This window comes from Aethalodelphis obliquidens, unplaced genomic scaffold, assembly GCF_003676395.1.
Source record: "Aethalodelphis obliquidens isolate GAN/ISIS:26980383/991018 unplaced genomic scaffold, ASM367639v1 scaffold37, whole genome shotgun sequence".
NCBI lineage: Eukaryota > Metazoa > Chordata > Mammalia > Artiodactyla > Delphinidae > Aethalodelphis > Aethalodelphis obliquidens.
Genome location: NW_020837981.1, coordinates 13,040,650 through 13,063,106, shown reverse-complemented (window position 1 = coordinate 13,063,106; position 22,457 = coordinate 13,040,650). Strand labels below are relative to the sequence as shown.

Sequence of the window (22,457 nt, the reverse complement as noted above, 5' to 3'; positions counted from 1 at the left end):
CCTTCCAGTTTTCACAATGGGGGCTCCTGCCCTGAAGGACGAATTTGCCATTTTTTCATGATGATTTTGACTTATATTCAGCAGAACACAATATTTGTTTTCCACATTGTCAAGTGGGTTTTGTACTTAAGTAAATCTGTAGTTTTCCCCCCTGCCCCCCTCATCATTCCCTGATCAGAAACATCTGCTTTGATGTCACATTCTGAGTCACTGACCAGATGCTGGAAAACCCTCCGACATCAGAAAACTGGGCCTGGCACCATCTGGAGCTTTCCTGGTGGGGCCTTCTAGAAGCAGTGATTCTAGGGAGGAGTAGGAGAGAAAACACAGGCTTTGCCATCAGGTGCTGTAGGTTCAAATTTCAGCTCAACCACTTACCAGCCATGTGACTTGGGACAAATTTTTTTTACCTCTCACCTCAGTTTAGTAATCGATGCAAAGGATTAAGCTGCAAAGGATGTGTCGAGTGCTGAGTTTCCTTCCTTCTCCAAAAGAATTTATAACAACTAACGTTTACTGAGCACTTACTGTGTGCTGAACTAAATAGATGCATTACCTGCTTGCGTCTTCCCATCAGCTCCATGAGACAACTATTACCCGTCCCCTTTAACAGCCAAGGAAACTAAAACCCAGAGAGGGTAGGTAACTTGCCCACAGTCACACAGCTTATGAGGAATGATGCTGAGATTTTAGCCCTGGTCCTAGGCACTACAACATCTGCCTTTTTCAAAAAGATCTGACCCAGATGAAAAAATATTGATCCTCTGAACACCTTACCTTACCTGCCTGGTCAGCGCTTATTGGTCTTCGGGTAACCCAGGTGGTATGTCAGGCCGTGCATCCTTGGCTAAGCGCTCATAGACAACCATGGACTCCTAAAACTGAAAGAGTCTGTGGGGACTTCCAGGTTCCCTGAATCCCCAAGCCCCCAACCCCATCCCTCAGGGCCCCTTTTGGGGGTCATGGAGGTGCCGAGTGTGCTGGACTCCAGCATAGCGCCCCCATCTGCTTCAGCCAGGGCAGCTAGCTCTGGTTTGGGTTGTTTTATATACTGGGATTCTGGGGAAGATTTTGTCTGATTAAAGGATTGCTACTAAAACAAAGAAATTTGAAAACCGCTGCCATAGAAAAGCCCCCTCTTTTTTAAACAGGAGAGGACCCTGAGGCCCAGAGAGGTAAAGTAACTTGCCCGAGATCACCAGCTATCCTCCTGAACCCAGGCAGACCTCCCTCCTCTCTTCAGGACTCAGGGACCAGATTGAGGGGGGCTTCTCAGCCCTCAGGGAGCCCCTCAAGGTCAGTTGTCTGGGCCGCTTCTGCCAGTTGGTAGCCAGTTTCTATGAAGATAACTGTGTCTGAGGCTGGCTCCCTGAACCTCGTCCGACCACATCTATTTCTGGGCCGCGGAGCCCTGACGGAGCACAATTTGATTCATAAATTACCCAGCTCAAGGTGTGTGTGATGGGCTCTCCTTCCTAGATTTGAAAGTCATTCACTCCGGAACTTGCGGCACTTGGGGCTGAAGGAGGGGCAGCTGTGGGATCAGCATTCAGGGAAGGAAAGTGGCAGGGGAGCTGAGGGGACGTGGGGATTCAGGGAGCATTGCTCTGTGCCAGCTCCGTGCTTGTCGTCTCATTGAATCCTCCCAGCCACCACAGGAGGTACCTCCTATTATTATCAGCCCTATTCGGCAGGTGAGGAAACTGAGGCTCATAGAGGTGAGGTCACTTGCGCAAAGTCACATGGCTGGAAGTAGCAGAGCTAGGATTCGAACTCAGCGCTCTCCGATGCCGACATTTTTCCCAGTCACAATGATGGCAAGACAAGGAACTGAACAAGCAGCATTTAGAGGAAGAGGTTAGACCCTGGGAAATAGGATTGGAAGGGAAGGTTCAGGAATGCCGAACCTCCTCTTCCACCAAGTTCAGTGTGCAGCGACAGCTGGCGTTGCACCCCACCCTGCCCCTCTTCGCCAGTCTTTCTTGTCTAACATCATTCAATTCCAGGCACTGCTTAGTTCCACCTGCCCCAGCCACCAGGTTCACTATCCTTGACACATACCCAGCATAGGCTCAGCACTTTACAGTTTGTAAAGCATTTTCTGGTCCCTTATCCCACTGAACCTCCGAACAGCCAAGTGAATAGGACAGGTATTCTCACCCCCCAATTAGGAAACTGAGGCTCAGAGAGGACCACAAGCCCACAAGCGTGCATCTAGTCAGGTCCTTTATGAGTTCTTCAGTCAGCTTCTTTATATATACGCTTTGTCCTTCCCCCAGGGGTGGCCAGTCTTCCCCCTTAGATGGTGGGTTCCCTGGGGGCATTATCCATCACCTGCCCCCACCCCGTGCCTCATTAGAGAGTCCTTATAGTGTGGTAGGTGGTCTCTGGTGCCCCACTCCCCAAGAAGCCCCGTCCCCTGGGCCTGCCTTTCCCATGTCTCAGTGCTGGATCCGTGCAGGGGTGCTGGAGGTGGGGGTGATGGCCTCAGCAAGATGACAGCACGTACCCGCCTTCGTGCTTCCTTCTCCTTGGGCATCTGATCACTGTCCTCTTTGTTTTCTTAAGAAAACGCTCCTCCTTCCCCCCTCGCACTCCCGCTTTGGGACAAGGCCTTTCAGATCATCGAATATCAAACGCTTCTTATGCGCAGGCTGAGATGGCTTCATCAGAGCCTGTAAATCTCCCAGAGCCCTGACGCTCTCTTGAACGCCAAGCCTCAGGTGAATTATGTGGGCCAGTCCGGGGACCCAGTGCACCTCAGCGCCCACTCTTGGCCCAAGGAGGGGCTCCTGCTGAGGCTGGGCATGGGTGTTCTGGGCCCACCTGCCCGGGGTCCTGGAGGTAACCAGCCTCCAGTCAAGTGAGCAAGTCGGCCTTTTTTCCCTTCTCCTCACCTTGTTCTTCTCCTGGCCAGTCTCTGGCCCCCAGAGCCAAGGGAGCACCAACCCCACCCAGGAGAAACCACGGCAGCTAGGAGGACCATTTGAGACCCAAAAGACCCAGGTTCTAATGCCAGCCTGGTCACTAAGTACCCAGGTGTTCTTGGACATGTCACTTCCCTGACTGAGCCTCAGTTAACTCCTCTGATAGCAGTGCTGGCCTTGCAGGGTGTCTTGAGAATTCAGTGAGCTCAGAATTGCTCTGCCAATGGGCAGAAGCACGCATCTTCCCTGTCTCTTGGGGGCAGCCTGGTGTGTGAACTAAGCTTCCAGGCTCTGGAGTTAGGCAGACTTGAATCCTGGTTCTGCCACTTACTGGTAGTGTGACTTTAGGCAAATCACTTAATTTCTCTGTGCCTTGATTTTCTCACCTGTAAAATGGGAATAACAATGATGATGATGTTGATGCCACCTGGCATGTGGAGTTGCCATGACGAGTAATTGACCAATACACGGGAAGTGCTCAGAACCCACAGTAAGTGGCCCTGGTTATTGCTCCTTTACTCACTGCCATCACCCAGTCCATGCTCTCATCACCAACAGGGCTTCCTGCCTCCAGGGCCTCCCCACGGCTGTGGACAAAAATCCAAACTACTTCCCCAGCATTCAAGGGTCCTACCTCCTGGCATCAGCCACTCCTGACACCACTTCGTGTGAACTCCGCTTGTCCCATGGCTCCCCACTTTGGAATTGATTGTCCCCTCCAGCCCTTTGCTCAGAATGCCCTCCCCCTCTCCATACTGACCCAAATCCAGCCCTCTAAGGCCTGGCGGAGGATCCCCTGCCCCAGGCGCCGTGAGCTTCCTCACCTAGATCGATGCCACCCGGGTGCAGAGACCTTATCTTTTGCTATTCAGACTCTCCAGTACCTTGCAAACTCCTCTTTGAGTAAATCCCTTCCTTCATCCGGCTGAGGTAGCAGTGACCATGGTGGGAAAGGTCCCCGTCCTCAGGGAGATTAAATTCAGCAAATTATTGTCAGTCATGGTGGTAACCCAGGTAGAGAAAGAATTACTCATTAAAGTGAATCCGTTTCCGACTCAGCCCACATCTAGCACCAACTTAGAACACATAGACACACATCATCAAATATTGGGGGGTTTTTGGTGGTAAATATACATAACATAAAATTTACCACTTTCAAGTGGCATCACATATACTCACAATGTTGTACACCCATCTCCACTATCGAGTTCTAGAACTTTGGGGATTACTCTTTAAGGTACTTATATTAATTCTTTTTACAAGTATAATTCACATAAATCAAAAAGGAAACATTGGGGCTTCCCTGGTGGCGCAGTGGTTGAGAGTCCGCCTGCTGATGCAGGGGACACGGGTTCATGTCCCGGTCTGGGAAGATCCCACATGCCGCGGAGCGGCTGGGCCCGTGGGCCATGGCCGCTGAGCCTGCGCGTCCCGAGCCTGTGCTCCGCAGCGGAAGAGGCCACAGCAGTGAGAGGCCCATGTACCGCAAAAAAAAAAAAAAAAAGGAAACATTGAAATGGCTCTAGAACAATGGTTCTCAACCAGGAATGATTTTGGCCCCCTCAACCCTCACTGCAGGGAACATTTGGCAATGGTCTGAAGATTTATTGGTTGTCACGTCTGGGAGAAGGGGTGCTGCTGGTTTCTAGTGGCTAGAGGGTAAGGATGCTGCTAGCCACCCCACAGTGCATGGAGCCGTCTCCCACAGGAAAGAATTATCCAGCCCAAATGTCATGGGAAGCTGAGGTTGAGAAACACTGCTCTCACATCACTACTCAGAGATCTTTTTTTTTTTTGCGGTACGCGGTCCTCTCACTGTTGTGGCCTCTCCCGTTGCGGAGCACAGGCTCTGGACGCGCAGGCTCAGTAGTCATGGCTCACGGGCCCAGCCGCTCCGCGGCATGTGGGATCTTCCCGGACCGGGGCCCGAACCCGTGTCCCTTGCATTGGCAGGCAGACTCTCAACCACTGCACCACCAGGGAAGCCCCAGAGGTCATTTTTGTTAACATTTTGTCAACATTTCATTTCTTTTTCTATATATATATATTTTTTAAGCAACAACAAAAAATGTGTCTTACGGAACTATGCTATTTTATGACTCCTTTGGGGGGAAAATGTCAAACATGTATCTTTCAAGTCACAAACTTCTCTTTGCAGCATTATTTTTAGTGGATGACCGAATTTCATATCATAACGTAATTAATCCCTATTGTTGGACATTGAGGTTGTTCCCAGTTTTCCTCTGTAAACAGCACCACGGTGAAAATCCTGGGAGCTGCACCTGTGGGCACATCCATGATTATTCCCTTTGGAGAAATTTGCCTGGTTACAGAGTAAAGGTTTTTCAGGAAATCAGGAGATTCTGATAGCAGCCCTGGCCCCTGGCAATGTCTTGCTGATCCCCATTAAAGTGTCGTCAGAGGACCAGGGGCCGCCTCTCCCTATAGGTGAGGCGCTGGATGCTGCTGTAGGTGAGGGGGCCTGGCTTGACCCTTAGCAACCCTAGCATAATACGCTTTACTATCCTTGGCTACTCAGGTTAATGTTTCATAACTTGGACCCAGATTAGTCAGCGTCCAGTCTGTGGTCTTATTACGAGAGGTGATCATTTATTGGTGTACTTGAGCTTAATGAAAACTGTCGTTCTGGTGAAACGCCTATAAGACAAGCAGACTGCAATTCCCACCTGCTTGCCGGGGGCTCAAAGATCGTCTTTCCAGGACTGGTCGGTAATAACTGTAATTAACAAGATGCACTCAGCTCAAACAAACGTGTCACTGTGGTAGGGTGGGTGTGATAGTCCCAGTTGGAATTGCTAATTGGCTGACTCCTCCTCAGAGCCCTGGTGCAGTTACGGTCTCTGTGATGTGTGACATTATAAGTCACCCTGGTACCATTCTGTCCGGTAACCTTGTACGCTAGCCTCAGAATGGTGCCCTGACACCCGTGCTGCAGCCCGTGCATCGGTCCAAAGCCTTCATGGAGCACCTACTGTGTATCACCAGGGGCACTTGGAGAAACCGGTGCCTGCACTCCCAGGGCTTGTATTCCAGTGTGGGGGGACAGACAGTAAGCAAACACATGAACAGATGAAAAGAGATGTTCAGAAAGTAGAAGTGGTTTGAAGGAAATAAAACAGGATAAGGGAGAAGAGAGTGATGAGGGTGAGAGTAGGATGGTGGGGTGACTAGAGAGGGCTCCTTTGAGGCCCCCTCAAAGGTCGCCACCACCTTTGAGCTGAGACCTGAATGCAGACAAGGCACCCACAGAGATCTGCAGGGTGAGCATTCCAGGCAGCTTCAGGGAAAGCTTTGGAGAGGGGCTAGGCCTAATCTGCCCCCTCCCTGATGGTCCTTAGGAGGGGCGGCAAGCTCTCAGCCTGCATCTCCTTCTCTGATAGAAAGCCAAGGTAACCCACACCGCTGGTTGCCATATGTTGGTCTCAGAGCTGTTCAATGCAGCCCAGCCCAGGTGCCACCCGGGACTTGGCCCCCTTTGTCAGCAGGCAGCTAAGTAACAATTTTTAATTCATAAGATATCTTGCCCAAAGCCCATATCTCAGGCTGACTCCCAATTTTCATTATGCAGTGATACAGTCTGTACCAGTCAGAATTATGTGGCTCCACTGGACAGTGATGGGACTGCAGCCCAGCTTGTCCCACTGGCCCGGGCGGCATACACGGCACACACGTTGCTGTTTAACAACTACCCCTGGGAGGGGGCGGGGGAATCCAGGGGCCTCTGGGTAGGACAGGAGCTCTTTAGCTTAGTGAGAGCTGAGTTTAACTCCTTGTTACACCCCTTGCTCTGCCCTTTGACCAGTTATTCTCTGTGCCTTAGTTTTTTCATCTGGAAAATGGGGATAATTTTACCTATCTCATGGGAGCTTTGTGAAAATTGAAATGTATTGGGCTGGCCAAAAAGTTCACTCACGTTTTTTGTAACATCCTATATAAATATACGGAAAAAAAAACCTTTGCACAGCGCCAGGCACAATGAATGTTGGATATTGTGGGGAGGGCCCCTCCTGACTCAGTCTGGATAAGATGGGCCATAGTTGGGGCTAACCTGGTCCAATTCTCGTATTCAGAAAACAGGCATAGCAGGGAAAGAAGGGATGGGAACCAAGACAGGCACCACTGTAGGCGCTTTACATACATGATCACGCCTGATCCTCACACAGTCCCGTGAGGTGGGAGCTGTTATCCACACTTTACAGATGAGGGGTTTGGCTCAAAGGAATTCACAGTTTGCAGGAGGTCTCACAGCTGGTAACTGGCAGATCTGTTGTTGGTGCTTAGGTCTTTTTTGCATCCTTCGAGTTCACGCACAGTAGGCAGTCTTCACTAGGGTGCTGATGTAACAGACTCCAGGCAGAGACTACGGCTGAAAGAGGGAGCACCAGGGGGAAGGGGGTACATATCCCAGTTCTGCTCACTTCCCTGGGGCGGAGCCCTGGCCCTGGCCCTGGGGAGGGCCGGGTAAGCGAGTCAGAGGCCAGGTGAGGGATCAGGGTCCCACTAGTCCTCTCATCCATTCAGCAACTAGCATTTGAGTGGAACGTTACTTGGGCCCAGAAGACCAACTAGATCATGAGCTCCTCATAAGCATGGCTTTTTTTTTCTTCTTTTCTCAACCCCATGGCCCAGCATGGCCAGACCCAGAGTATGCCCGCACCTAGTGTGTGCTCATTGACCCTTCCTAACCCCTACGGGGGGCCAAGAACCTTCAGGCCATCCAACAGATAGGGAATGAGCATTGTTCTGGGTACCATGGGGACGGAAGCATGACACCCTAGCCCTTACCCTCGAGGCGACGCTGGGTCTCTGGATGTGAGAACCAGGGAGGTCCCACAGCACAGGGCTATTCTGAGGTTGCCAGCCCAGCTCTGGGGCTCAGTGGAGTGAGAGAGGCCGCAACCTCCAGGACTGGCTTCCTGAGGCTGGTGACATTGGTAATGGACCTTAAGAACAGACAGGACCAAGGTGGGAGCCATTGGTTTTCCTTTAACTTGGGGGCAGCAAGAGTGGGTTGCTGTCAGCCCAGCGGAGCAGACAAAGCAATTGAAAGTCATCAGGCTGTGTTCCCACACGCACCATCAGCCACTCACTAAACTGCTTTTCGCCCAGATGCAGCTCTGCCATGGGTCAAGATGCTGCCGGGCGAGATAACAAGGGGACAAGGTGTGGGAGTGATGAGATTTGGCAGGGGCCGGGAGGAGGGGCACCTGGGGAAGGAGAGAGCCTGCTAGCCTTGAAGGAAGGAGGAGGTGGGAGGGTGAGCCCTCAAGGCCCAAAGAGAGAGCCACCCGCCTTGTCTCCGAGTCTGACCGTCTACCCTCACCTTCACACCCTCCAATCTAGTTTCCCTCTCCCTCTGCCTTTGACCATCTATGAAACAGAAGCCCTTTGCTTGACTCTGCTGCGCCCTCTAGCCGCCACTCGGCCTCTCTCCCTGTTTATTACACCAAACTCCCGGCAGCAGCGCCTGTACTAACAGTCCCCAGGGCCCCCCTCAGCCACTGTATCTCACAGTCTAACCTCCAGGGGCATCTGAAGATCCAAATGGGGGACCTTAGCCACATCTTCCTTATCCTGAGCCTCTCTCGGCACGGTTTGACCCTGTCAACCATCTCTCAGAACTTCCCCTTCGCCCGCCTCTGGGCACCTGGCTCTATACTGGTTTCCCATCTGCCTCTCTGACCACTGCCTTTCTTTCTTTTCTTTTTTTTTTTTGCGGCACGCGGGCCTCTCACTGTTGTGGCCTCTCCCGTTGCGGAGCACAGGCTCCGGACGCGAAGGCTCAGCGGCCACGGCTCATGGGCCCAGCCGCTCCGTGGCATGTGGGATCTTCCCGGACCGGGGCGCGAACCCGTGTCGCCTGCATCGGCAGGCGGACTCTCAACCACTGCGCCACCAGGGAAGCCCAGCCACTGCTTTTCTATCTACATTTTCCTGTGCATCCTCACTGGAGCCATAGGTCTGCCCTAAAGGCCGGCTTGCCAGTGCCTTATCTATGTCACCACCTTTGTGCTGACAGCTCCTGTCTTCCCACTCAAGTCCCCATCCACCCCTCCCCTCCAGCTCTTGGAGGACATCGCCACGTGGACATTCTGCTGCTACATAAAACTCTATCATTTTATGAGGAATTTACCTAGAACTTTTCAGAACGTAGAGAGTTTTTAACTGGGACTCCCTTTTGAGAAAAAAGCAAATTATTTGCCACCTCATTCTATGAAGGATGACAGTCTCTTATTTGTCTCACCCTATTCCTTGTCCCTTAGCACCGGGCCAGGTACAGAGTGGGTGCAAACCTGTGTGTAGGGCAAACACCTGCAGGGAGAAAAAGAGAGGTGTAAATCTCACTCCAGGCCAGCCACTCACCAGCTGTGTGACCTTGGACAAGTTATTTAACTTCTCTGAGCCTGCTTCCTCACATGTAACACAGGGTGTCTTCTTCTAAAGTTATTGTGAAGACTGAGTAATATAATTGTGCAAACATCTTAGCTCAGTGCCTTGCACAGGGAAAAGTGTTCAACAAACTGTAGCTACTATTTTTTTAATAAACGGGAAGAGGGCTGTGACTTCCCTTCAGCAGCCTTTTGTGCTATTGCCGACTTCATTCACATCTTCTCAACCTCCCTCTTGCAAATATGAAGAGGTCTCGATGCCTGAAGCTTCTGGCGGATGTGGCTGTCCCATAAGAGAACCAGCAGAGCTAGGAATGACCTGCTTCTTCCCTTGTGTGAACGCTTTAAGTCACCAGTTCCCAGAAGTCTTAGGGTGCTCAAGGTGCAGCCTCACTCCCTGCAAGGACCCCTCCCCTGCCAGGTACATCCCCTAGGACAGCACCTGTCGACCCAGGGAAAGCAGCTGCCCTTCTGCTCAGCAGTGGGGGCTGAACAGGTGAAAGGCATCCCCCAGTGAGGCACCCCCAGTCCCCTGGTCCCCATGGGACTTGGATAAAGAGTGTCTGGGAGACCAGAGGGCTGACAGGGTGGTATCAGTTTCCAGGATAGCGGAGAAACTTATGTGTATGGTTTCCACGCCCACGGCCCCCCGGGGGAGGGCGGATGGTGGGAGAGGGGTGATAAAGGAGGGAAGCAAGGAAGTGGTGACCCACCCCGAGGCCGGAACCCTGGGTGCGATGCCCTGTGGACCTGAGGGTTTTGTTCTCAGCCTTGGCCTCAGGGCTGCCACCTTGTACATCTGGGCCCTTGGTTGTGAGGCTCTCCTGGCAAGAGGATGGGTTGGCTTAGTGCTCCCGCTGGGTGAAAGCTCTAGGCACAGGCTCCTGGGGTGGGGGAGGGTGGAGGAGATGGTCCATGGTGCTGTCTTGGTGCAGGACAGGCGGCCAACATTTATTGAGAGGTTCCTATGTGCCAGACACTGTATTAACTCATTTAATCCTCACAGCAACACTCTGGGGTGGGTACTATTATTACTCCCATTTTATTGACGAGGAAACTGAGGCCCAGATAATGCAACTTGACCAAGCTGACCCAGCTAGCTAGTAGCCGAGTCATGATTGGAACTCAGGGCATAACTGCTTCTCTGTTCCACGTTGCTTTCCTTCAGGGGCCTTAGCTTAGCAAGTTCTTATACACTCAATAGTGTGATTTTATTCTGAATGAAGATCTTCCGTGTGAGGCTGAAGACGTGAAACTTGCCTGCTTTTCTCTGCTGATTCTCTAGCATTTTGCACAAAGTAGGTGCTTGATATGAACTGGAATGAATGAGTGATCTGATCAGTCAATCGGTCTTTGAATGAGACCTGCCCTGCTTGGGGCACAGGGCTCACCTCCTGTCCCTGCCCAAGCCAGCATCCCGGTGAGTGCTCGTGTTGCCATGGTGACAGCAGGAATATCAGAGGCAGTGACTCACTTAGATGGCCTTGTCAGCTCCCTGGGTGTAACCCTTTCTGACTGTTGGTCTTGGCAGTTAGTCACTCGTACTTTGCAGGAGGCTGAGAGGTGAACTCTCCACACAGATGTGTGAAAAAGAATGTGTTTGTGTGTGTGTGTGTGCGCACGCGTGTGCGTGTGTGTGTGTGTTGGGGGGAGGGTCCTTGAGTTTGAATTTGTACCAGTTGAGGGGTATTTGCCTACAGGTTGGTTGGAGAAGGTGCCGAGGCTGGGAGAGGGGTATTTTATGTGCTGGGGACAGACTCGGAGTTGGGGATGGGCAGTGTGGCCGTGAATAGGACAAAGGTGCTGAGTACGGGGCCCAACTGAGTTTGCCAGGGGTGATAACCTTATTTTCCCAACTGAAAACCACAGCACATCGTTCGACAAGAGGCTTCTGGCTTGCGAATGATTTATAGGAAAAAACTGGCAAAGATAAAAGTTGAATCACATGTAAACATTGATAGCTTCCTTTATTGGGAAGAATAAATTTATACAAAACTCTGGAATGATGGGATGCCGGACAGGGGCGCTGAGGAGGCGGGGCCCATGCCTGTGTGTGTGGTGGGGAAGAGGGTGTGAGAGGCAAGCGGCTGGAGGTCTTGCCTCAGGGCAGCCCTGCAGCTCAGCATTTAGGGGCCCCGAGGACCCAGCCCCTAAAGCACCCTGCGCTGTCCATGCTTCAGCCATCTCAGCACTGATCACCCTGTCACGGGAATACCTGGTTGAGGGCGACATCCTGCACCAGAAGGTGTCCCAGGTACACTGTAGGAGCTCAATAATTGTTTGCTGCGTGGATTAGCTAATGATGAGCGGATGAAAGCACATGTCCTCTTGTTTCCCCAGCAGCAGAATTCCTAGCTAAAAAAACTCCTATATATTCATGCATGTATATGCCTCCTTGCGACTCTTTCCTCCCCACTCACAAGGGCAGCTGTACAAAAGCCCGCAGGAGGGTACCCAGGCCGCAGGACACAGGCTTAGGCAAAGTGGAGGCTGGAGTGACGTCCGCTCCCTGGCCTGGCCCAGGTCAGAGTCTCCAAAGCCCACACTCTGAGAGTGACGTGAGACCCGGCCGGGCTCTGCTGTCAGCGGCCATGTCTCCCCTGCGTCAGAGAAGCTCTGCAGTGGGCTGGGAGTGGGCCACCTTGCCGGCCAGCACAGAGGGGCTGAGAACGGCCCCTGCCTCAGAGTCTAAAGTTAGAGAAGGACGTTGTCTCCCCTCTACTTTTGCCCTAGTTAATCCAAGAGAGGACATGAGCCTGTGTGCGGATCCCTTTAGAGCCGGGGAAGGGGCGGAGCAGGGAGATACAGCAGCTTCCATGGGCGATCCTGGTGTCCACCTTGTGTGTTGGAGGCTTGGATGTTAGTTCCCACCTATGGAATCCGTGTCCATCCACCCGCTTCCCCAATCCCGCCTGTCTTCCAGGGTCCAGCTCAAACAACATTTATCAAGTACTTATTTTGTGCCGGGAACTGTTCGAAGCCTGTACATGTGTATATATTTTTTCTCATTCATTTAATTCTCATAACCCTATGAGATAGATCCATTATTATCCTCATTTCACAAATGAAGAGACCAGGATGCAAAGTGGTTAGATAAGTTGCCCAAGGTCACACAGCTAGACAGTGGTGTAAGGAATTAATGTCACCTCCTCCATGAAGCTTTACTTCTTTGAGCCTTCCTGTGTGTGAACAGCCTCTCCCTGCTGTGCGCTGAGATGCTGATTCTTGTGGGTGTCAGAGCTCCCTTACGAGGCTGTAAGTGCTTCAGCGTCAGAAATCCTGGCAGGGTGACCTCTACGTCCCCCACAGTGCCAAGCACAGGGCCTGGCCATAGGACAACCCGTCCAGGGGACTGCTGAGTATGTGAATGAATGGCAGTGAGCGAGCGAGTGTTTGAAGGGACCAACACACTGGTTAATGCGGAGGAGAGGGGAGTGGAATTGAGGGTTTCCCAGTGAACTCACATCCTGATGAGAAGGGCACAAGGGCAAGTATGGGGGCCCAGGTGGGCCGGAACCAGCCATCCTTCAGGAACATGCTTGCCACTGTGTCCCCAGCATTGTCCAGGTACCTTGAGGAACGGTCGTGAAAGCCCCCCATCTTTTAGGCTGGGTGAAATGAGCACATTAACACAGAGGAAGCAACTGGGGAGCAAACAGAGCAGGAACTACTGCCTGTAGGGCCGGAGGGGTAAGTGAGAGAGCTTAGGACCATCCTCCCGGAGCAGGAGGAGGAGGGGCTGGCCCTGGGTGGGAAGAAGACAGGAGGCAGGAATGGATCTGGGGAACCTGCAGAAGCCACTGTGAGGGCCAGGTACCTGTGGGGCAGCATAAGACAAAGCTGATGGGTGAGAGAGGGGTGGGGTGCATTTGAGCCAGTGCCGTGTGTGTGTGATTTTTGCCAGTACTTTAAATACATATTTTAAATTTTAATAAATACTTAAATACTTTTAAAATTGAATTTTGTTTTTAACTTATATTTATCATAAAAGGAAACTTTATATCACCGTCATATAGAAAAGTAGAGTAAAGTAGAATAGACTAGAAAGAACAGAATAGAATAGGAAATGACCGTAAAAATAAGCACAAGGGGAACAAAACAAGGCTACTGCCGTAGTCCACTGCGGCTGCCATAACAAAATACCACAGACCAGGTGGGTTATACACGGTAGAAATCTATTTCTCGCAGTTCTGGAGGCTGGAAGTCCGAGATCAGGGTGTCAGCACGGTCGGGTGACGGCCCTCCTCCTGGTTCAGGTGGTGCCTTTTTGCTGAATCCTCATATGGTGGAAGGGGCAAGGGAGCTCTGCGGGGTCTCTTTTATAAGAGAAGAATCCCCTTCAGGACGGGTTCACCCTCATGACCTAAGCCCAACAGCCCCACCTGCTAATGCCATCACCTTTGGAGGTTAGGGTTTCACCATATGAATTCTGGGGCGGCACAAATATTCAGACATAGCAGTCACTGAGTCCTCACTGGGCACTGCTCCCTTTGAAAGGCTCTGAGCCCGAAGCCTGCTCTCTCTCTGTTAAGAAGGAAAAGAAGCAAGTGTTAGACAGGCTGTTAAAGACATATAAGCACCAAACCGAGACTCTCTCCTTGCCTCAGTCAGAGAGCCTTGAGGACGACTGCATGGACATAATGTTCTCATCCTGTGATTCGGGGCCCTCTGCTGCCTGGGCTATGTGCTCCTTTGTACCCCAGAGTTCTCTGCACTACTCCTGGAACCAGCACTCATTTTAAGTTACTGATTAGTCCTTAATGTCCAGAGAGGAGCCCTGGCCCCAGCCCCCTGTCCACCTGCCCGGGGCCCCAGTCACACCCTGAATTCTCCCTCTTGCAGGAAATACCAACAGCATCTTTGCCCTGGATTACATCAGCGGGGCGCTGACCTTGAACGGCGTGCTGGACCGGGAGAACCCCCTGTACAGCCATGGCTTCATCCTGACTGTGAAGGTGAGAGTGGGCGCTGGGCACCTCCATCATGGGTAGAGGGGATGCCCACGCTGTGGGGCCAGCCTCCAGCGGTGCCCAGGCGGAGGGTCCAGGAGGCGGGTCACTTCTGTTCCCTTACCCTGCACTGATTCCCGGGGCTTGTGCCCAGGGCCCCCGTCAGGAAGGGCCAACGCTTTTCACATGTGGGCCTTGTCAGGGGCCCTCTGCTGGGCATTTCTCAGCCCTTATCAACAACTGCAGAGGGTTGCAACTTTCATCCCCATTTCAGGGGTGAGGAGGCACAAGTGGTCCTCTCTGTTATCCCATGATTTCAAGTGCTAATATAGCCAACTCAGATTCTTAGGTTTACCTCATTTCTGGGGTTTTTCTCCCATTTCTAATTCTTGTGGCTTCCCTGGGGCTATTACCTGGTTAAGAAGCAGCAATGCAGCGGGCAGGGGGCAGAGCTGTGGTGGTCCCCACCCCGGAAAGTGTGATGGAGCCATGGCCCCCTGCCCCCTGCAGCCCCTTGCCACTCATGATTGGTTTTAATTAAAATCAATAACTTGCTGAGGCATTCCCTGGGAAACCCGTTTAGGGTACAGATGCTGCCTGGGCCACAGGGGTCCTCCCCAGCCCCAGCCTTCGATTGAGAGGAGGGGGTGGTACAAAGACTGAGGAGAGGGCCTCTGGGAAGGAGGCCCTTCCATTGGTATGGGAAGGATGGTGCAGCCTGGCCCTTCGTTGCTCTCCTTGACCTTGAGAAGGCCTGTGACAGCGATGGATTGATTAGTCCTGACTCGCCCACTGGCTCTGTCCTCTCTACCCAGATGTGCACATGTGGGCCAGCGGGGGAGGGCAAGCTAACACGGCCTTTCCCCCATCCGGAGCCAAGCCCGAGGCCCCCTCCCAGCCTCCCCTTCTGTCTCTGCTCCCTTCCTACGGAGGCAGGCAGCTCCAATGGAGAGACCTGCTCCCTAGTCCCAGCACCAACTCACTGTGCAACCCTGAGTTCAGCTTTTCCATCTTTATATAAAATATAAGGATGAGTCCCACACTTGGCTGTGAATGCAAATCCCCTGGGGAACTGGTAAAAGACACCTAGTCCTGGGCCTCTTGCCCAGAGATCCTGGTTCGAAAGGTTGGGGTGGGACTGGGAATGGGTATTTTGCGGCCCAAGGACTCTGGCCCAGAGACTGGGTGCCCAGGTGTCTGAGTCCATCTATTTCTGAGTCCAACCCAGACCTTCACGGTGCCCAGCACAGTGTTCAGTCCGTAGCAGATGCTGAATTAATTCTTGAGTATCTGCTAGCACAAACGTTCTTGGCCTCAGTTTCATCATTTGCCAAATGAATGAAGACTCTCCCTTTGCCCCTAGATGAACCCCTAAATCTATCTCGTCTTCCCCCCCCCACCTCATCCCCTTGGTTCTAGAATCCCACTGCCTGCGTTTGGTACTTTGTCTGTGTGTCCTTGTACAAGTTACTTAACCTCTCTGAGCTTCAGTTTCCCCATTGGTAATGGAGGTCAGTAAAACGGGGATGCTAATGATAGAATCTTCCACCTGGGATTATGGTGAGGATCAGATGGGATAATTCACATAAAGCGCAGTGCCCAGCATTGAGAAAGCCCTGGTAAATGATGACATTTATTGTGACTATGGCCACCTTCATCCCTGGGGTGTTTATTCCTCTCTCTGCAGGGCACAGAGCTGAATGATGACCGCACCCCATCTGATGCCACAGTGACCACAACCTTCAACATCCTGGTGATTGACATCAATGACAATGCCCCAGAGTTCAACAGCTCCGAGTACAGCGTGGCCATCACTGAGCTGGCACAGGTCGGCTTTGCCCTCCCCCTCTTTATCCAGGTGGTGGACAAGGACGAGGTGAGTCCCAGAACGCGTGGCCGTCCAGCCCAGCACCCGGCCCGGGCTGTGCAACCCTGGAAGGGATGCCAGGGGTCACTGGGCTCCCAGGTCCCCATCTATAACATAGAAACAAACATTGCTGCAGCCTCCCCTGCTACGTTCTGAGGATAAATAAGGCTGCAAAAATTAGTAGTCTCTAAACTTTTGGACCAACCTCCCTACACCCTGTAAAAAATGTTTGCGCACACACCTCCAATGTATAGTTCTATATTTAGAAATGTATATACATGATCATCATACTAACCTAGTATGTACATTTTAAAACATACACACAAAAAATAGAAAATTTAAAAGGTAGAGGCTCTTGTATCAATGGTGACTTTGGAAAAGTCTTACTGCTGCTTTTGGGGTAATACTGACCCTGCCTTTTCCTTGCAAGGAGTGTAAGTGCCTTCCAGAGGATCCCAGGCCATAAAGAGACTCCAGAGGGTCCAGGACACCTGCATCCCCTTGCCCAAGGGCCAGCCAATCTTAAGAGGGATGGACATGGGCCACGAGTGGGAGAGAGCTCAAGAGGGACAGAGGAGGCTCCGGCAGGGCTGCAGCTCCCGTGAGCCTAGCTATGCCCTGTGTCACTAGGCCAAGGACCGGGCCTGGATGGGGCAGCTTCCATCCCTTCAGGACCCTCTCAGCCTGCCTCCAACCCGCCCCTCCCCTCGCCCTACCTCCCTTGCCCGTCAGCAGTCACAACCTTAATAGGATTTCTATTTATTACCGCTGCTTCCCTGGCCCACTCTGCTCAGGAATTCCATTAGGTTTTCCCGCCCGGGGTGTTCTCTGCAATTACTCCTCACACGTGGCTGTACTGGCCTTGCTCCAGGCCCGGTTCCTCTTCACTTCCTGGCCCCTCTCCTGTCTCCTGTCAGCTTCTCTCAACTGGACACAGTCCCCCCAAGGACTCAGGTTCACAAGGGCAAGTTGGCCTGTGTGTGTGTGTGTGTGTGTGTGTGTGTGTATGTGTACGTGCACAGTCACATTTCTGTTCATGTGTGTACACATATGTGCGTGCACACATGCCTCCATCTCCTGCTAAGTCTTTCCATACCTACCTGTCTGAGATAATTGAAGTATGTACTGAGCATCTACTGGTTTTTTTTAATTTATTTTTTATTTATTTATTTTTTTGGCTGCGTTGGGTCTTTGTTGCTGCGTGAGGTCTTTCTCTAGTTGTGGCGAGCGGGGGCTACTCTTTGTTGTGGTGCGTGGGCTTCTCATTGCGGTGGCTTCTCTTGTTGTGGAGCACGGGCTCTAGGCGTGCGGGCTTCAGTAGTTGTGGCACGTGGGCTCAGTTGTGGCTCACGGGGTTTAGGCGCGTGGGCTTCAGTAGTTGTGGCGCACGGGTTTAGTTGCTCCACAGTATGTGGGATCTTCCCGGACCAGGGATCGAACCCGTGTCCCCTGCATTGGCAGGTGGATTCTTAACCACTGTGCCACCAGGGAAGTCCGCATCTGCTGTTTACAAGCAGCTATATCTGGCCACTTCAGGGAGTCCAGGAAGTGGAATCCATGGTCCCTGCCCCACGGGGCCAAACGTGTTTATGCAAATGTAATATGTAATTTTAAAACATATACAATAATGTAGAAAGTTTAAAAGGTGGAGACAAACAAATATAAAAACAGATTCTAACATTTTCTCACACCCCAGTGGATCATCTTGTATCCCCTGGGAGTGCAGGTCCCCCTTTGGAGACCGCTGTGTGAATGAGAACCTCAGAAGAAAATCCCATTCTAGGTTTCAGGCTGATAATAATGCCCAAGGGAAGAGAGACACTAGAAGCAGCGTGGGTCCAGGGTCCGGTGACTATAGGCAGTGAGGCTCCAGAGCTCAGCTGAGGAAGGGGGAAGTAGGGGCTGGGAGGACCAGGAAAGACTCTATGGTGAGAGGGGGACTAAGGCTGAGCCTTGGGGTATAAATCAGATGGTGAAAGGGTCCTCAGGAGGGGTGGTGGGGGCCAGGCTGTGGCCCACAGGGAGGACCGGAGGGAGAAACCTGTAAGTACATGGAGGGAACAGGCAGTAACCCGTGCAACTGATCAGGGATTGTGCAGTGGGCTGCTGGCAAGGTGGGCTGGGACATAGGCCTCGGGGGGGCCTTGAATGCCGAGCCAAGGAATCAGCCGAGGCCTGTGTTCAAGGCCAGCCTTGCCATTTATTAGCTCTGTGACCTTGGGTGAGTCACCGGCCCTTTCTAAGCCTCACTTTGCTCATCTGTGTAAAACAGAAATAAAAAGACAATGTATAAGTCAGTTTCTATCGCAGGAGCAAGTTAACCCTGAAAGAGCAGTTTATCTCTCACTGGGACTACTTGTCCGGCAAGGGTGGGCAGGGAGACCCTCCTCTGTGTGGTCACGTAGGTGCACACTCTGCAGGATCGTGGTGCTGCAGGAAGCAGGGGGCAGCTAAAGGCTTAAGCACCAGCTCTTCTACGCTTCATCCCAGAAGTGTGACTTCTACTCAGGGCCCATCAGCCAGAACTAGTTAGGTGCCCCCACCTCACTGCCTGAAGGCTGGGGAATGTGGGGAAGCAGTTAAATAGTTGTCTGTGCCACAAAGGGTATCGACAAGGTGTGTGGAGAGGAGGAGATCCGATGATACGCGTATAGGACTTAGCACGGTGCCTGCCACACACAGATGCTAACCAGATGGTCCAGGGACATCACCACCGGCAGGGCCAGAGCTCCCAGGGCCCTGCCACTTGTTGAGGGATCTCAAGGTTGCTCGGACCTCTTGGGTTTTACCTCAGGCTCCCTTTTGCGGGAAGCGTGTCTGAAGCATCTGCAGGAATGCTGAGGGGCGTCTGGATCCAGCCCGCCCTAGTGACCCCTCCCCCCTCAGACACAGCCATCAGCACGCCCACTGTGAACAGGATGCCCAACACCACCAGGGACCACTCTGTTGCTTTCCCCTGGGATTTGGCCAGTGTCTCTGACGGTAGAGGACTGGCCTCCTTCCCACAGGGTCCCACTTCTCCAGGGCACAGTGAGGTGCAGAGAGAGGAGGAGAGGCAGCCCAGACTATCCCACCCTAAGGTCACCTGGACCATCTTCCTGTCTCATAGGGCAGCACCCATACCACCCCAGATGTGGTCCTGGGCTGGTTCCTAAATAAGAGAGAGAGAGAGAAATTGCTTTCTCAGTTGCCCTGTTCTTTTGCATCTCCCATCTCTTCTCCACTCTCCAAAACTCTGGAGGGCTTCAGATCTGGCCAGGGAAATGCTCCCAAAGCCTAGTCTTGGGTGCTAATGGCCAGGCCCCAGGTTCCCAAGGTGGAGTGTTCAGCCACATCACCGACAGGAACAAAAGACAGCAGCCACAGGCACTTGCAGCGCTGCCCAAGTGTCCAATGTCTGGGAAGAATCAGAGAACCTCAAAGGGGAATCAAGAGCTGTTGGAAAAGATTTGTTTTAATTGTCATTTTTCCGACTTCTCTTTCTGAGGGGAGACTCCATCTGCTGGGATTTGTGTCTGGGTTGAAAGTGACTCGATTTGCTAGGCGTGGCAGGAAAATGTTTATGGAGCAGATTTGGAGGGGGGAAGAGCGCGTGAGGAGAGGTCAGATCCCTTTGCTGTAGATTCTCTAGAACATGTGATTCTCCCTTGCACTCATCCTGAGTGTGATTTTGCGGTTATTAGTGTGGTGGTCTCAAGAGTATCTGTCTTCCCATTAGGCCGAATGACCCACAGGTAGGAGCAGGTCAGCTTCTGCTCACCCGTGTAACCCAGTGCCTCATACTCTGCCTGGCACTTGGGGGGCACGCAGAAGTTCATTTTGGTTGAGTTAAAAACATGACTAAATGATAAAAGAAGCAATGAGGTGGCCCAGGGCTTTAGCCAAACTGGATCATCAGTCAGTACCCTTATGCTGAAGCCTAAATCCTGCTGAGTTTGTGTAGGAAGGTGACCTCAAAGGTCCGCTGTGGGGCAGTAGAGGGTGCTGATGGAAAACAGGAAGGGAAGGAGGAAGCAGTTTAACCTCTCAGTCAGCCCTTTGTGGCAGTCTTTCCTAACAAGGATGCTAATCTAATTCACAAAGCCTAGATAATGCCTGCCATCCCTTCCACATCCAAGATTCTACTCAGCCTCTCACTGAACCTCAGGGTCTGCCAGACCCTTCAAGACAGCAAAGGTGCTTGAAAGAGGCCCTTTCTCCGTCCCAAAGACGGCATCCCTATTGTCAAGTCTCGCTGAGTAATCTCTTCCCCTTTGCCGGGCTACAGAAAACTTACAGAAGCCAGAGGAGAAAGGGACAGGGTGGGCTGAAACCAGCAACCACCCATTTGTACCGTGTGACAGTTGAGATGCAAATAGATGGTTGTAATGCAAACCACACCAAACGAATCTCAAGGCAAAGGCCCCAGGAGTCAGCCTTGGTATGGGAGCTCATCTCTGAGTTTCAAATGAAAGGCCTCGGCAGCATCATTCCCCCAGCTCGCCTGCTGGGCGTTCTCTGTCTCCTCCTTGCTGCTGTTCTCGGAAGCCACAGGGAGTAGCTACGCACTCACCCACTTGGATCCCTACCATATCCTTACCCACTCCCTTGCCCTCAACATGATCTTTGCATTTTCCCCAGTTTGGTCAACTTTTCCTCTCCTGATCTTGCCTGCAGCCCTCCTCCGTCCTACCTACGGCTGCGCCAGCCACAGGCTGCCATGTTTTCCCGTCTGCACTGATCGGGAGGGTTGGCAGTCTCTGTTCAGTTGTCCTAAAAAGCCACTCTTCTACTTAGTTGCGAGTCCTGCCTCCTGCCTCCGAAGGGCTGGGGGCCAGAGGCGGGGAGTGTGGAAGCCCATCCGCGCCTCTGGCTGCTTTCCAAATTCCAGCAAAGGGGATTGTTGTTAAATGCTGTTTCTGTACGATGCGCGACCCCGCCCAGCTGACTGGGCTAAAAACGGACAGTTCCTCTCACATGCTCATCAGGGGAAATGCCATCCGTGTTATATCCTACCTTTATTCTCAGGAGTTGGGAGCATTTGATCCACTTTACTTCTGACCCACAGCTTCTCAGAACAGATTGGCTGCTGTCCTTGAGAATATGTTTGCAGAGGAGAAGGGTCGGAGTGGAGAGTGGGGTGCCAGTATCCCCCCAGAGAGGCCTCTGCTGCCCGGTTCTGCCCTATTCTGGGAATTGCAGTCATTACAGAATGGCCTTCAGATGTCATTAATTTGCGGGCTGCCCGCTGCCCCCTGGCCTTTGTGAGGGACGATGTTGAAATGTACACAGGTGGGGGGTGATGCATTCATTCACTCAACAAACGTTATGGTGCCAGGCCTGCCAGCCACGGGGAGGTGTTCTTCTGTGACTGTGAGCCCCAGCGGGAGCCAGCTGATGTGTTCTGAGTCATCTTTATTTAGGAGCCCCCTGATGGCTGCGTTAAAAATGGGCTGTCGGGGGCCATGGGTGGAAGCAGGGAAACGCAGCAACGTCTCCTGTACAGAAAACCCTCCCACCTCCCTTGACCACCTGTTCCAGCCGGCAGGTGCTTCCTAGCATCTGACTTGAGGCTCTCCTGCCCTATAGCCAATTTCCTCTTAAGGTGTTTGCAAGAAGCCAGAGAACGCCAGGCCCCTTACAATGAGACCAAAAAGTCCGCTAGAAACCGCCTTCAGAACGCTTCTCAGGACCCTGAGTGGCTGTCTTCAGCCTTTGTGACTGAGGCTCTCCCGTGTTCAAATCGACCCAGGGTTTTGAACTCTGACTATAGCACTCTGCTACCAGACCTGTCCGGAGCTCCCGGAGAAGATGGTGCTGGAGCGAGCAGGGAAGCCCAGTCCCACCCCTCACTCACAGAGGGATTCCAGGCAAGTCATGTCCCCACTCTGTGCCTCAGTGGCCACTGCTGGGAAACCATGGGTTGGAGCAGTCAGCCTGAAGCCTATAAATCCTAACACTCTTTTTGTCCAAAAGGACCTAGGTGGGAAGGGGGAGGGCACCGCCTGAAGCTTCCCTAACCCTAACGCTAACCAACCCCCGACATTGGCCCATCCTCCCCCCACCCCGAACTTGCTTCAGCCACTTCTGCTCCCCTCTTTGGGCAGAGGGGCCTGGCACTGCTGTGGGCCTCATGCCCTGCCCCCAGCCTCTCCCTGCTTTTTTATTGGATACCACCTGGGGCAGCCTGGCCCTTCATGGGTTAGGAAGAAAGAGCCAGCTAGAGTGGTTACAGATAAGGGCTTTGAAGCCAGACTGCCTGGGTTCAAATCCTGGCGCTGCCACTTTTGTTCTGTGTAACCTTAGGGGACTCATTTATCCTCTC

At 52.4% G+C, this 22,457-nt stretch overlaps 1 protein-coding gene across 1 annotated transcript in view; it reads left to right on the top strand.

Annotated features, from left to right (window-relative positions):
• Positions 1-22,457, top strand: part of CDH23 (cadherin related 23) — a 450,353-nt gene that overhangs the window by 214,086 nt on the left and 213,810 nt on the right. The window contains exons 11-12 of the mRNA XM_027129962.1: positions 14,180-14,292; positions 15,974-16,162. Of these exons, the coding sequence (XP_026985763.1) occupies positions 14,180-14,292; positions 15,974-16,162 (302 nt within the window). The remainder of the gene's footprint in view (positions 1-14,179; positions 14,293-15,973; positions 16,163-22,457) is intronic.